This window comes from Crinia signifera, chromosome 19, assembly GCF_055691185.1.
Source record: "Crinia signifera chromosome 19, ASM5569118v1, whole genome shotgun sequence".
NCBI classification, from domain to species: domain Eukaryota; kingdom Metazoa; phylum Chordata; class Amphibia; order Anura; family Myobatrachidae; genus Crinia; species Crinia signifera.
In genome coordinates, this window is record NC_139226.1 from 48,331,777 (window position 1) to 48,348,158 (window position 16,382).

The 16,382-nt window shown below is 46.5% G+C and overlaps 1 protein-coding gene across 4 annotated transcripts in view; it reads left to right on the forward strand.

Moving 5' to 3' along the window:
* SHISA7 (shisa family member 7) overlaps positions 1-16,382 on the forward strand; it is a 145,759-nt gene that overhangs the window by 78,230 nt on the left and 51,147 nt on the right. For all 4 annotated transcript variants that reach the window (XM_083162541.1, XM_083162540.1, XM_083162539.1 and 1 more), the window contains one exon: positions 14,839-15,613. In XM_083162541.1, the coding sequence (XP_083018667.1) occupies positions 15,057-15,613 (557 nt within the window). In that variant the 5' untranslated portion in view covers positions 14,839-15,056. The remainder of the gene's footprint in view (positions 1-14,838; positions 15,614-16,382) is intronic.

Below are 16,382 nucleotides of genomic sequence, written 5' to 3' on the forward strand. Positions count from 1 at the left end.
CGGGGGGTGTGCCGTGAATCACGGGAGGGGGGGTCACGGGGTGGGGTGCCGAGAATCGCGGGGGGGGGGGGGGTGTGTGTGCCGTGAATCGCGGGAGTGGGGGTTGCGGGGGGGGTGGGGGGGTGTGACGCGAATCGCCACAAGAAAAAATCAACACAGAAAGGTCAACACATGTAAATGTTGACATAAGTGTGCCACTTCATTGGTGTCCATGTTGACACATGAGAATGAATATGAAAACATTCAAAAAATGAAAAAAAAAACTTCAAAAACTCATGTCAACCTTGTTCATTGTCGACCATAGCCATGTCAGTGTTTTCCATGTGCAATTTAATTCTGGAGCTGCCGCGAATCACGGGGGGTGCCGCGAATTGCGGGAGGGGGGGGTCGCGGGGTTGGGTGCCGCGAATCGCGGGAGGGCGGGGTTCACAGGGGTTCCGGTGGGGGGTTGCCGCGAATTGCGGGAGGTGGGGGGTCACGGGGGGTGCCGCGAATCGCGGGAGGGGGGGTTGCGGGGGGGTGTGACGCGAATCGCCACAAGAAAAAATCAACACAGAAAGGTCAACACATGTAAATGTTGACATAAGTGTGCCACTTCATTGGTGTCCATGTTGACACATGACAATGAATATGAAAACATTCAAAAAATGAAATAAATCTTCAAAAACTCATGTCAACCTTTTTCATTGTCGACCATAGCCGTGCCAGTGTTTTGCATGTGCCATTTAATCCTGGGGCTGCCGCGAATCGCGGGGGGGTGCGGCGAATCATGGGAGGGGGGGTCGCGGGGGTGTGCCGTGAATCACGGGAGGGGGGGTCACGGGGTGGGGTGCCGAGAATCGCGGGGGAGGTGTGTATGTGTGTGCCGTGAATCGCGGGAGTGGGGGTTGGGGGGGGGGGGTGTGACGCAAATCGCCACAAGAAAAAATCAACACAGAAAGGTCAACACATGTAAATGTTGACATAAGTGTGCCACTTCATTGGTGTCCATGTCGACACATGAGAATGAATATGAAAATATTCAAAAAATGAAAAAAAAAAACTTCAAAAACTCATGTCAACCTTTTTCATTGTCGACCATAGCCATGTCAGTGTTTTCCATGTGCAATTTAATTCTGGAGCTGCCGCGAATCACGGGGGGTGCCGCGAATTGCGGGAGGGGGGGGTCGCGGGGTTGGGTGCCGCGAATCGCGGGAGGGCGGGGTTCACAGGGGTTCCGGTGGGGGGTTGCCGCGAATTGCGGGAGGTCACGGGGGGTGCCGCGAATCGCGGGAGGGGGGGTTGCGGGGGGTGTGACGTGAATCGCCACAAGAAAAAATCAACACAGAAAGGTCAACACATGTAAATGTTGACATAAGTGTGCCACTTCATTGGTGTCCATGTCGACACACGACAATGAATATGAAAAAATTAAAAAAATTAAAAATAAATCTTCAAAAACTCATGTCAACCTTTTTCATTGTCGACCATAGCCATGTCAGTGTTTTGCATGTGCCATTTAATCCTGGGGCTGCTGCGAATTGCGGGGGGGGTGCCGCGAATCGCGGGAGGGGGGTCGCAGGGGGGGTGCCGCCAATCGTGCAAGGGGGGTCGCGGGGGGGGTTCTTTTTGCCGCGAATCGCGGGAGGGAGGTCGCGGGGGGGTGTTTTTTCTGCGAATCGGGGGGGGGGGGGTCACGGGGGAGGGTTTGCCGCGATTCGCGGGAGGGGGGGTTCGCGGGGTGGTGGTTATGCCGCGAATTGCGGGAGGGGTCATGGGGGGGGGGTCTTTTTGCAGCGAATCGCGGGAGGGGGGGTCGCGGGGGTGTTTTTGCTGCGAATCGCGGTAGGGGGGGTCGCGGGGGTGCAGGAGTTTTTGCCACGAATCGCGGGAGGGGGCGCGCGGGGGGGGGAGGTTTTGCCGCAAATCGCGGGAGGGGGGTGCTCACCTGGTGGCTGTGGAGTAGCAGTGCTGGGCAACATGGGAAGGCAGTGGGTGTCTGGCACTGTCTGTGGGCTCACTGGGCTGGTTCTCTGTCACATACCTCCCAACATGACCCTCTCCAGGAGGGACACAATGCTCTGTTTCTAGACTTCCCCTTAATGTATGATTGCCATCACCTGTTTTAAACAGGTTAATTTCTCAGAAAGGTGTTCAGCACAGATGAAGGCAATCACAAATTAAGAGGAAAGTCCAGGAACAGAGCGTTATAGACACAGACACCCACTTTGAGTGACAGATGTAGCCAAATATATAGGAGATATATTATTATTATTATTATTATTTATAAACATTTGGTCTATCTATAATACTTTAACTGACCCGGCATATACTGGGTCACCTAAGTGTCCATCTCCATGCTTTGCTCCGCCCCTCTGGAAACCCCCTTCTGAAAATCCTGCGTTTGCCACTGGTATGGGCCCCTTAAGAGTTAAGTAAAGTTATAGGCCAAGCAGCATAATTCACTAGGCGCCTTAATTTAACTTTAGAACACTGGTACTTATGTAGTATCTGGGCGTCCGATTTAGAAATCGGATCGGATCGCATCGCATCGCATGCGACCAAATCGTATGCGATGCGATGGTCAAGATTTTTCCATAGGATTCAATGTTAAAATGGTCTGAGTCCATTTTAACATAGAATTCAATGGGAAAAAGGGGTCCTTTTCCTTTCCCCACTATCCAAGTGGGCATGGAGTTGGATATAAACCTGTAGCGAGCCACCGAGCCCGAAGCGTGGCGAGCGTAGCGAGCCCCGCGAGGGGACACAGAATACTTTTTAAGAAATATGCGTCCCCTCGCGGGGCTCGCTTCGCTCGCCACGCTTCGGGCTCGGTGGCTCGCTGCGCTCGCCACGCTATATAAAATCAACTCTATGCCCACTTGGATAGTGGGGAAATGAACAGGACCTTCTTAACATTGAATCCTATGCAAAATCGCATCGCATCGCATCGCATCTGATTGTATGCCTTAAGGTAAGGCATACAATCACAAAATCGGACGCCCAGATACTACATAAGTACCAGAACACTTTTATTGACAGAACCATGCACTGATCTGTGCATGGTTCTGTCAAAGTCGCCAGGCTGGACCTGATCTATTTGTTTTGCTATTTTTGTCATTTTAAGGGTGCGAATTGAATTATATTTGTGATTTTGATGTTTTCTGTGGAAAACATTTGGATGCAATTTTAAATTTAGACAGGTCAAAACATGTACATTTTACTGCAATTCGCACATTACTCTATCTGCAATTTTCGGGAAAACAATTTTGGACATTTGTTTTCGTTGGATTTGAGTGAGGTCAGTGGTGTTTTTCTTGTATATAAGTGACATCAGTAAGTGCTTTCCTTGTATATGAGTGAGGTCAGTGGGTGGATTCCTTGTATATAAGTAAGGTCAGTGGGTGCTTTCCTTCTATATATGTAAGGTCAGTGGTGCTTTCCTTGTTACATACATAGTAGGTGAGGCTGAATAAAGACTTGCGTCCATCTAGTTCAACCTACAGTATGTTTATAGTAGCTTATCCCTTGTTGTATAGTATGTTATGATATTTTAAAGACAGATTATGTTACTTATTCGTACCCATGGATGTTTTTAACCAATAAATGTTTATCCAGCCTTATTTTAAACATATTTATAGTGTCTGCGGATACCACTTTTTCAGGAAGAGAGTTCCAAAGTTTGACTGCTCTGACTGTAAAGAAATGTTTTCTTCTAGAATGATGAACAAAATCTTTTTTCTTCTAATCTAAACTCGTGCCCTCGCGTCCTAGATTCCTTTCTAGCAGAAAAAAAGGGTGTTTGACAGTTCCTTATATTGGCCCCTAATATATTTATACATGTTGAGCATGTCCCCCCTTAAACGCCTCTTCTCTAATGTAAATAGTCCCAGATTGCTTAATATTTCCTCGTAGCTTAACATGAGCTTGTACATGAGTAAGGTCAGTGGTGCTTTCCCTGTAAATGAGTAAGTTCAGTGGTGCTTTCCTTGTATATGAGTGAGGTCAGTGGGTGCTTTCCTTGTATATGATTATGAGTAAAGTCAGTGGTGCTTTCCTTGTATATGAATAAGGTCAGGGGTGCTTTCCTTGTATATTAGTGAGGTCAGTGGGTGCTTTCCTTGTAAAGAGTAAGGTCAGTGGGTGCTTTGCTTGTATATGAGTGAGGTCAGTGGGTGCTTTCCTTGTATATGATTGAGGTCAGTGGGTGCTTTCCTTGTATGTGAGTGAGGTCAGAGGTGCTTTCCTTGTATATCAGTAAGGTCAGTGGGTGCTTTCCCTGTAAAGAGTAAGGTTAGTGGGTGCTTTCCTTGTATATGAGTGAGGTCAGTGGTTGCTTTCCTTGTATATGATTGAGGTCAGTGGGTGCTTTCCATGTATATGAGTGAGGTCAGTGGGTGCTTTCCTTGTATATGATTGAGGTCGGTGGTGCTTTCCTTGTATATGAATAAGGTCAGTGGTGCTTTCCTTGTATATGAGTGAGGTCAGTGGGTGCTTTCCTTGTATATGATTGAGGTCAGTGGGTGCTTTCCTTGTATATGATTGAGGTCAATGGGTGCTTACATTGTATATGAGTAAGGTCAGTGGTGCTTTCCTTGTATATGAGTAAGGTCAGTGGTGCTTTCCCTGTAAATGAGTGAGGTCAGTGGGTGCTTTCCCTGTATATGAGTAAGGTCAGTGGTGCTTTCCTTGTATATGAGTAAGGTCAGTGGTGCTTTCCCTGTAAATGAGTGAGGTCAGTGGGGGCTTTTCTTTGTATACTGTATGATTGAGGTCAGTGGGTGCTTTCCTCTTGTATATGAGTAAGGTCAGTGGTGCTTTCCTTGTATATGAGTGAGGTCAGTGGGTGCTTTCCTTGTATATGAGTAAGGTCAGTGGTGCTTTCCCTGTAAATGAGTGAGATCAGTGGTGTTTTTCTTTGTATACTGTATGATTGAGGTCAGTGGGTGCTTTCCTTGTATATGATTGAGGTCAGTGGGTGCTTTCCTTGTATATGATTGAGGTCAGTGGGTGCTTACATTGTATATGAGTAAGGTCAGTGTGCTTTCCTTGTATATGAGTGAGGTCAGTGTTGCTTTCCCTGTAAATGAGTGAGGTCAGTGGGGGCTTTTCTTTGTATATGATAGAGGTCAGTGGTGCTTTCCTTGTATATGAGTAAGGTCAGTGGTGCTTTCCCTATAAATGAGTGAGATCAGTGGTGCTTTTCTTTGTATACTGTATGATTGAGGTCAGTGGTGCTTTCTTTGTATATGAGGAGGGTCAGTGGGTGCTTTCCATATATATGAGTAAGGTCAATGGGTGCTTTCCCTGTATATGAGTAAAGTCAATGGTGCTTTCCTTGTATATGAGGAAGCTCAGTGGGTGCTTTCCATGTATATGAGTGAGGTCAGTGGGTGTTTTCCTTGTATATGAATAAGGTCAGTGGGTGCTTTCCTTGTATATGATTGAGGTCAGTGGGGGCTTTCCTTGTATATGAGTAAGGTCAGTGGGTGCTTTCCATGTATATGATTGAGGTCAGTGGGTGCTTTCCTTGTATAAGATTGAGGTCAGCGGGTGCTTTCCTTGTATATGAGTGAGGTCAGTGGGTGCTTTCCATGTATATGAGTGAGGTCAGTGGGTGCTTTCCCTGTATATGAGTAAGGTCAGTGGGTGCTTTCCCTGTATATGAGTAAGGTCAGTGGGTGCTTTCCCTGTATATGAGTAAGGTCAGTGGTGCTTTCCTTGTATATGAATATTGTCAGTGGTGCTTTCCTTGTATATGAGTGGGGTCAGTGGGGGCTTTCCTTGTATATGATTGAGGTCAGTGGTGCTTTCCTTGTATATGAGTAAGGTCAGTGGTGCTTTCCCTGTAAATGAGTGAAGTCAGTGGTGCTTTTCTTTGTATACTGTATGATTGAGGTCAGTGGTGCTTTCCTTGTATATGAGGAATGTCAGTGGTGCTTTCCTTGTATATGAGTGAGGTCAGTGGGTGCTTTCCTTGTATATGAGTAAGGTCAGTGGTGCTTTCCCTGTAAATGAGTGAGATCAGTGGTGTTTTTCTTTGTATACTGTATGATTGAGGTCAGTGGGTGCTTTCCTTGTATATGATTGAGGTTAGTGGGTGCTTTCCTTGTATATGATTGAGGTCAGTGGGTGCTTACATTGTATATGAGTAAGGTCAGTGGTGCTTTCCTTGTATATGAGTAAGGTCAGTGGTGCTTTCCCTGTAAATGAGTGAGGTCAGTGGTGCTTTTCTTTGTATATGATTGAGGTCAGTGGTGCTTTCCTTGTATATGAGTGAGGTCAGTGGGTGCTTTCCTTGTATATGAGTAAGGTCAGTGGTGCTTTCCCTGTAAATGAGTGAGATCAGTGGTGTTTTTCTTTGTATACTATATGATTGAGGTCAGTGGGTGCTTTCCTTGTATATGATTGAGGTCAGTGGGTGCTTTCCTTGTATATGATTGAGGTCAGTGGGTGCATACATTGTATATGAGTAAGGTCAGTGGTGCTTTCCCTGTAAATAAGTGAGATCAGTGGTGCTTTTATTTGTATACTGTATGATTGAGGTCAGTGGTGCTTTCTTTGTATATGAGGAGGGTCAGTGGGTGCTTACCATATATATGAGTGAGGTCAATGGGTGCTTTCCCTGTATATGAGTAAAGTCAATGGTGCTTTCCTTGTATATGAGGAAGCTCAGTGGGTGCTTGCCATGTATATGAGTGAGGTCAGTGGGTGCTTTCCTTGTATATGATTGAGGTCAGTGGGTGCTTTCCTTGTATATGATTGAGGTCAGTGGGTGCTTACATTGTATATGAGTAAGGTCAGTGGTGCTTTCCCTGTAAATGAGTGAGGTCAGTGGGGGCTTTTCTTTGTATATGATAGAGGTCAGTGGTGCTTTCCCTGTAAATGAGTGAGATCAGTGGTGCTTTTATTTGTATACTGTATGATTGAGGTCAGTGGTGCTTTCTTTGTATATGAGGAGGGTCAGTGGGTGCTTACCATATATAAGAGTGAGGTCAATGGGTGCTTTCCCTGTATATGAGTAAAGTCAATGGTGCTTTCCTTGTATATGAGGAAGCTCAGTGGGTGCTTTCCATGTATATGATTGAGGTCAGTGGGTGCTTTCCTTGTATATGATTGAGGTCAGTGGGTGCTTTCCTTGTATATGTGTAAGGTCAGTGGGTGCTTTCCCTGTATATGAGTAAGGTCAGTGGGTGCTTTCCCTGTATATGATTGAGGTCAGCGGGTGCTTTCCATGTATATGAGTAAGGTCAGCGGGTGCTTTCCTTGTATATAAGTAAGGTCAGTGGGTGCTTTCCCTGTATATGAATAAGGTCAGTGGGTGCTTTCCTTGTATATGAGTAAGGTCAGTGGGTGCTTTCCCTGTATATGAGTAAGGTCAGTGGTGCTTTCCCTGTATATGAGTAAGGTCAGTGGGTGCTTTCCATGTATATGAGTGAGGTCAGCGGGTGCTTTCCATGTATATGAGTAAGGTCAGTGGGTGATTTCCCTGTATATGAAGAAGATCAGTGGGTACAGTTTGCAAGCAGGCAGGGAAACGTGCCAGGTGGCCACCCCAGAATGCCCCCAGCCTGTCAATTGATGGAAGAATTCACTGAAGCAGCTTGCTGTGGGTAGTGCACATGCGCATTAGCGCCTATGTCCATCGGAGAAGGGGATGAATTTGGACTTATGTGAGCAGGTCTGAATCGGCCTCATAATAAGCAATGATGTGTAGAACATTTGAGCAGGAATTAGGGTGGACTAAACCCTAGGAATTAGGGTGGAATAAACAAACCTATAAGGGAATCCCCTTTGGTTACCCACAACAGAATATAACCGGGCAGTATGAAGGAGATCGCACTAAGATGCATCATGGCTGCATCATCGTACCCCCACCACCACCAACCCCTTGCTGTATGCCACCACACTGCCCCTCCACAAGAAGGGGGTAGAAGGTACAGGTATATGCCATGTACCAGATATCTACATCCCCCAGCCTGACGGAATACACGCTGTGCACACAGCATCTATTTAGCGAAGCAGAGGGTGAAAAATGGGTGTGTGGCTCGATGACGCCCTCATTTCCATATAACGCATCCTCAATTACATAGGCCCCGCCTCCTTTTCAGGAGCCGTGCGAGTGTCCCTCTTCTGAAGATAAAAAAGTTGGGAGGTATGCCTCTTATCAGTGCTATCATAGCCAGCCCTAACCAATTTGATGCCCTAGGCAAGATTATGGTTGGTGCCGCATAGCACTGTCACTAGTTCTGCCTCTGTTTCAGGACCCCTCCACCAACACAGTGCCCATCACCCAGCAGCACAGATCATGGTAACACCCATCACTCATAGCAACTCACATCCTCAGCACCGTAACTTGTGGTGCCCAATGCCAGCAAGATCATTGGCATCCCTTCCTCATATTATAAATAGGGACAGTGCAATGTGGTCTTGTATATGATTGGTGCTTTATGGGTTGACTCCTGTACCCGGCAAGGTGGGAAAGTGGTGCTGGAGGAGCACACAGGGGGAAAGACACACAATAAAAACAAGAGCTTCAATGAAAGTCTAAAAGTAATAAGGTTATAAAAGCACTAATATAGCTTTAATATAAATGTAAGCAAATAGAAAAGTTATGACAAATAAAATAAAATAGAAAAGTAAAATAAATAAAAATAGAAGAAATCAAAATGGATAAAATTGGAGAAAATGTGAAAAATTTAAATTGGTACTTATGTAGTATCTGGGCGTCCGATTTAGAAATCGGATCGGATCGCATCACATCGCATCGCATGCTACCAAATCGTATGCGATGCGATGGTCAAGATTTTTCCATAGGATTCAATGTTAAAATGGTCTGAGTCCATTTTAACATAGAATTCACTGGGAAAAAGGGGTCCTTTTCCTTTCCCCACTATCCAAGTGGGCATGGAGTTGGATATAAACCGAGCGAGCCCGAAGCGTGGCGAGCGCAGCGAGCCCCGCGAGGGGACACAGAATACTTTTTAAGAAATATGCGTCCCCTCGCGGGGCTCGCTTCGCTCGCCACGCTTCGGGCACGGTGGCTCGCTGCGCTCGCCACACTATATAAAATCAACTCTATGCCCACTTGGATAGTGGGGAAATGAACAGGACCTTCTTAACATTGAATCCTATGCAAAATCGCATCGAATCGCATCGCATCGCATCTGATTGTATGCCTTAAGGTAAGGCATACAATCACAAAATCGGCAGCCCAGATACTACATAAGTACCTTTAAATTATTGTAATATGAAAAATATGCAAGCAACAAAATAAATGTGGGGCTGTAAGAACTAAGAACACAAAACAACAAAGTTTCTATATCTCTTGCCTGAGAGAGCTGTGCAGAGGAGACAGACTCACCTTATCCTGTCCCTAGCTATTGCTGGATCCTTCTCTGTTCTCCACTGATGGCTGCACAGTCACCATCCCGTTCCATGCTTTGTGAAACACTTGTGTCCTATGTAAGGTTTATGCCCGGTGTAGCAGTCATGCACGACTTCAGCTTGCAGACTCAGACCTGGGCTGCCGGTGGTCATTAGCGGTATTAGGGAGAATAATGCTGCTTTCAGACCGCAAAACTGGCTTTGACCAGGTATTTTAAAACATTTCTAAAAATGGGTCTGCCAGCTAAAACCCCTTTCACACAGCATATCTTTAAACTGTATTTCAGTGCAGTTTTTGTCTTTAACGGTATTTCAATGCAGTTTTTGTTCCTTCACAACACTGAACCCATTTTAACCAGGGGCGAATTTGGTGGTCAGGCCGCCCCTAGGCACAATTTTGGACAGAACTGTGGCTGCTGCCCAAAAGAGGGACAGGTACAGCGGCAGCCGACAGCAACGCTGAGGGGATGCAGAGAGGCTAGAGAGCTCCTCCCTGCACTGAGGAGCGGCCACTCTGTAAAAGTCAGTGTCAGACTGAAAAACTGAGCGGCAGCAGGTGCCCGGCGGCTGCCGCCCTTGACAGGTGCCGCCCCTAGGCCCGTGCCTCATGGGCCTAGTGATAAATCCGGCCCTGATTTTAACCCATAGAAAACATTGGATGAAAAAAGCGGGTCTGAAATGGGTAGGACCCTGCTTTATTACCATTTAGAAATACCAGTTCAATAGAACCGGTAAATTCACTCTGCACCTTCCAGACTGCACAAATTACTGTTTTGAAACGGTAAAAAAATGGCAAAATACCGGGTAAAAAGTGCGGTCTGAAATAGGGCATTAGCGTCTCCTGCTAAATACCGCTAATGACCACTCACAGCAAGAATGCCATCAATGCACACCCCACCACCGCTCCAGAACATAGTTGCTGACTGTTTCCAGTGCCCCGGCTCCCCGTTGAGCCTGCAATTGCAGCATTATGGAAACTGCTGAATGCATACCTCCCAACTTCCCGAAGCGGGACCCAACGGGGGTGTGCCATAAGCAAATGAGGGCAGGGCATATGCAAATTATGTCCCCCGGCGGGCCACGCCCCCTTTTCGCCCTCTTCGGCACTGAATAGATGCTGTGCGCTTTCGCACAGCATCTATTCCTTCATGTTGGGAGGACTCCCAACTGCCCCCCACCCCCACGCTGTGGGACACTGCCGGCCCCCTATCCATCCCAAAAAAACGGGACGGTCCCACCAAAAACGGTACTATTGGAAGGTATGTGAATCAGTTCCGGGCACTGGTAACTGGACTCAGGACAGCTGCCTGTAAAACCAATCACACTGAGCTGGCCCTAGGCTTGGCATGTATGCCCTAGGCATTTGCCTAGTTTGCCTATGCCTTATGGGCCCCATACATCAGCAATCACAATTTATGGATTTCCAGATACAGGGATTTTTTGGCCAGATAAATGGATTTTCAGATCTTTCTGACTTTGCCCACATATTACAGATTTATTTCAGTGATCGGCAGATTTTTCCATCTAATGATTGCATCTTCATATCTGGAAATTGCCCAATCGATTGTCATTTCAGTTGTTCATAATGTAAATAGATGAAGAAGACGAATTGAGAATGCCCACACATATAAAAAAGATCTGCAGATAATACCAGATTATTAAACATGTTTAAAAACCTGATTAAGCAATCGATTGGCGATTTTGATTGGGATTGCCAAAAGGGAGAGCCCACACATCTAAAATAAATTGTGGCAATCATCTCCATATCTGAAAATTGTCACAATTAATTGCTGATGTATGGGGCCCTTTAGAAGCGAAGATCATTATACGAGCGTATTAAAACATGGCGGAGACATGAGGTGTGCGGTGGTATTGGACTGCATATCACTAAAACGGAGAACCGGGACCTTGAGCCGGCACTTGGACCCCTGGACCTCCCCTGTAACATCGTGGGTGAGAAATCACCGTTCATGTGAGCGCAGTAGTATCCACCTTGTTGGACTTATATGCCTTTGTTTCACATTTGTTTGTAAGTGTGTTTTTTTCTTATTAAAAATCCTGTCAGTTTTGGATTACTGTACCAATTGTTTGCTTTTTGTCCTCCAACCAATCCCTTCATTAAATCCGCTGTATGGGAGTATGGTGTGGAAGTTCCTATTATTTACAGAAGTGGTTTGTGTACCCCTGAAAAGTGGATTGCCCAGCAGAGTTTGCCATTGTTGGAGTGATTGAGCGATTTATTTCTTCCATTTCTTGTGAGTGTATCTCTTTAAAAATAAAGAATACAAGGCTTTTTAGAAATACTGCACCAAATTGCATATTTTTTTTCTTTCCTTTTATTCAACCGTGGTACCATCCTGGTGTGAGCGACAATTGAAGAGAGAATTTGGAACTCTGGACTACTAATATAGGAAAGTTATGCACTATATATTTATGAGACAGGAGATAGCGCTGGTGGTTGTGTAGATACTTTTTTCCCTGGATGTACGTTTACTTTGGTGGTGGTTGACAACCTCACTGTCTACAACACTCCGGCTGCATAATCTTTTATTTGTGCGCTTTACTGTTTGAAATATTGTTTTGTGAAGCAGTGGGTGCATAGCCCAGAGGCTTTGTGAGCCTCTAGCCATGCCCCGAGCCTAGGGTTACCACCTTTGTGTTAAGAGATTCCCGGACAGTGGCCCGCCCCTTGACACACCCACAGCCCACCCATTGAACCGCCCCAGCCCTGCCCATTGACCCGCCTTATAATGTTTTTTTTTAACCTTTGCTTCAATTCCATGCTTGATTTTGCACACCGTAATGCCACTTACACATTACATCACACACCATAATGACCAGTACATGTTATGCCACACACTATGATGCCCACTACATGTTACACCATAATGCCTATTAAACATCACACACCCATTATATAGTATAACACATGCCATAATGCCCATTACACGTTATGCCACACACTGTAATGCCCATTACATGTTCTCCCAAACACTATAATGCCCATTACACGTTATGCCACACACCATGATGCCCATTACATGTTACGCCACATACCGTGATGCCCATTACACATTATACCCCACATTGTGATGCTCATTACAAGTGATGCCAGGGCTGGACAATTTTTTTTTTAAATAGGGAAACCAGGGACAGTGCTTCTTGAAGGCACGTGCCAAAAATTTACACAGTAATGCCTATTACACGTCACACACCCATTACATAGTATAACACATGCCATAATGCCCATTACACGTTACGCCACACACAATGATGCCAATTACACATTATCCCACATACTGTTATTTCCATAACATATACCACACACACCATATTGGCTATTACATATTGTGCCATATAAATGCCGCTTACCTACATGCTAATTGCTACGGGTGTCTTGCTCAATGCAAGGGCCTTCATGCTCGATGGTACAGGGAGTGCAAATTCCTTAGTCCTATAAGTTTGACAGCTGTGATCATCACTCACACTCAATCAGGTGCTGCTGATCTGCTGGCTGCCTTGATCCTCCTGGGGCTGTGCTGGGCCAGTAGCTGCTGCTGGGGCCATGCTCTGCTGGGCAGGTGTGGGACTGTGGCCGGGGTCGGGAACAGGCTGGCAGGGGTCGGGAACAGGCCGGCTGGGGTCAGGAACAGGCTAGCCAGGCTACCTACATTATGCCAGACAGTGAGAGACAACTCACGCAGCACCGCTGGAGCCGCCGCCAGAGGGCACATGCCTGACAGAGTGCAACTCCTCCTCTTCCGGCTCCCAGCGTGCCGCGGCGGAGTTACTGTGAGGAAGGGAATCTGCAGTGACTGTGTCACATGAGGAATATATCATCAGAATAGGCCAGCGCCGGGCCGTGGGCAGAAGCTGCCACTGGGCGGCTCAGTGAGCACTGAATTCCCGGACATCGTATAGTCCGGGGCAGCCACCCGTCCGGACTTCGGACGCCGGTATCAATTACCGGACTGTCCGGAGTAATCCCGGACCCCCCCCCCCCCGGCTGCGGGAATAGATGCTGTGCGCAGCTGACAGGGGGGACTCCCAAAAGCCCCCCACTGCCGGGCGTGGGAGGGACGTAGGAACGTCCCCAAAAACTGGGACGTTCCCGCATTAATCGGGACTGTTGGGAGTTATGGGTTTGGCAAAACAAGCTGCTCTGTTCTATGCACATTCGTTCTCATTGTGCTACTGTACTGAAAAAGTAGTTTCTATTTTATCTGTGAAGTTTCTGATGTTATTCAGATAAAATATTATATTTTCACTTGAATGATTTTTATCTACAACCAACATAAATTAACGAATAACTATAATTCCCATAGGGAAGCACGGGTATTCAACTAGCCACTTTAGCTAGTAATTATAATAAATTAGAATGACATGTATGGCCGTCGTATCATTCTATGCCACAGAAAGATACTGTAACCCTCTCTGTGCTCAAACCAATATTCTGCTGGATTAACAGCTAGGGGTAAAATGTACTAAAATGGGAGTTATATGTCACATGGGATGTTGCTATGGGCAACCAATCAGAATCTACTTATTTTTAATTTAGCACCTTCCTCAAGATAATAGTATCTGATAGGGATATCTGACATTGGATATTGCCCATAGCAACATCCCATGTGAAATAGACCTCCCATATTAGTAAATCCCCCCCCCCCCCCCTAATATCAAAACGAGTGAATGTGACATGTCACCAATTTGTCACTAAGACATACCACGGTTAGTGACGAATTTCCCATTAGACACATGAGGCACATGCCTAGGGGCGGCACATGTTTGGGGTGGCACTTGGATGCTTGTGTTTGTACTATCAGCCTGAAATGTACCAGTAACTGGAACATCCCGGGGGGCCTTACTGTTGTACCTAGGGGCTCCCTCACCCCCTAAAACCATCCCTGACCATGGTGGGAGATGGTTAAAACCTTGGAAAGAGATAAAGTGGCGAGCAATACAGCAGGGCAGCTAGTTCTGTAAGGCAGGGGGTGTGGCTGCCACCAGGATGGGGGCGGAGATACGGTGAAATGTCCTGTTTGGGGGCATGGCCAACGCAATAGTATAATCGCGTCCACGCCCACTGCCATGCAATGCCGGTGTTCCAGGAATTGCACAGCGGTGGACAGGGCTTCAATGACATGATTTGCGTCATTTGGTACCATGGACCCCCCCTTCTGGGAGACTTGCCTCCCTTTACGGGGGCCAGGAGGGGGGCCCGATTTCCAGGACCCTCCTGGCCATTACGGGAGGGTAGGCAACCCTGCGATACAGTATAGACCAATAAGTTATAACTTTTATTTTATATACACAGCCTGTAAAATGACAGCTGATTGGTTGGTACTGCATCTCTCTCTACATTCTCCAAGTTTTGATACGTCTACCTCTTCCGTCCTTTTTTAAATAATGTGTTTTTAAAAAGAACTTGTCATTTCTATAGTTTTCTAATTTTCTCTTTCTGTTCCTCTTTAGGTTTTGTTCGGGGCGACCACTTTTTGTAATGAAGACAACTTTTTATAAAGTTTATTAAAGCAAAACTAGAAGTCGAAAGTGAGTTAAATGTACATAGTCCTTCATTATTCATCATTTGAAGACTTCAAAAGCACCGAAGCCAAATAACAAAGGCCTCTTCTTCCATACATCAAAAAGAAAATTATATTTGCTACTGACACCCATAGTTCTGGACTGCCATGTATCATCTCTTAACAGTGTTACTCAGTGTTACCTTAGATGTTCTTGGCGTGCACTCGGCCCTCAGTGTTGGTGCTGGAGGGAGTCTATGGCAGATAAACCAAACACAGGCAACGCCAATGCTGCTGGCACACATGAAGCGCCCACAGGTATCTCAGAATGCCTCTTCAGGAAAGAGCCAGTTCTTGCCAGATATGTGCTATGGGTACTATGATGTGATGGGGCAGTATGATGCCACTTTTAACTGTACCACGGGCACATATCGCTATTGCTGTGGCACGTGCCATTACCGCTTTTGTTGTGAGCATCGTCACAAGCGCTTGGATCAAGAAAGCTGTAGAAACTATAACAGCCCTTTCTGGGCCCATACAACCCAGCCTATAACTACCAGTGCTAACAGCAAGCTGAACGACCATGGACATGCTGATCAGACCAATAGCACCGCCTACGTCATCTGTGGTGTCATTAGTTTCACCCTTGTCGTGGGCATCGGAGCCAAGATTGCCTTTAACAAGGCTTCCCGGCGCCCACGAGGGAGAGAGATTAATGTACCCAGGTGAGTTGAGGAAATGATTATTCGATGCTTGTATCCCCCTCCCATGAATCATGAAATGTCTATGTAAAAGGCAATGTGGCTGGTGCTCTCTATTTCCATTGAAATGTAAAGTGGTTATAAGTAAGGTACAATGTGCTTGAGAATTGTAGACCTGGAAGGGTGTAGCTACCATAGGTGCATAGAGAGCAGATGCTATGAGGCCCAGAGTTGAGAGGGGCCACCTTCCCTGTCACAGTTATATGTGTTATATACAGGGGTGTAGCTACCATAGGTGCATAGAGAGCAGATGTTATGAGGCCCAGAGATGAGAGGGACCACCTTCCCTGTCACAGTTACATGTGCTATATACAAGGGTGTAGCTACCATAGGTGCAAGGAGAGCAACTGCTATGTGGCCCAGAGCTGAGAGGGGCCACCTTCCCTGTCACAGTTATATGTGTTATATACAGGGGTGTAGCTACCATAGGTACAGGGAGTGCAGCTGCTATGGGCCCAGAGCTGAGGGGGCCACCTTCCCTGTCACAGTTATATGTGTTATATACAGGGGTGTAGCTACCATAGGTACAGGGAGTGCAGCTGCTATGGGGCCCAGAGCTGAGAGTGCCCTTACCTCTCACAGTTACATGTGTTATATACAGGGTGTAGCTACCATAGGTGCACTAAGAGCAGCTGCTATGGGGCACAGAGCTGAGAGGGACACCTTCCCTGTCACAGTTACATGTGTTATATACAGGGGTGTAGTTACCATAGGTGCAGGGAGAGCAGCTGCT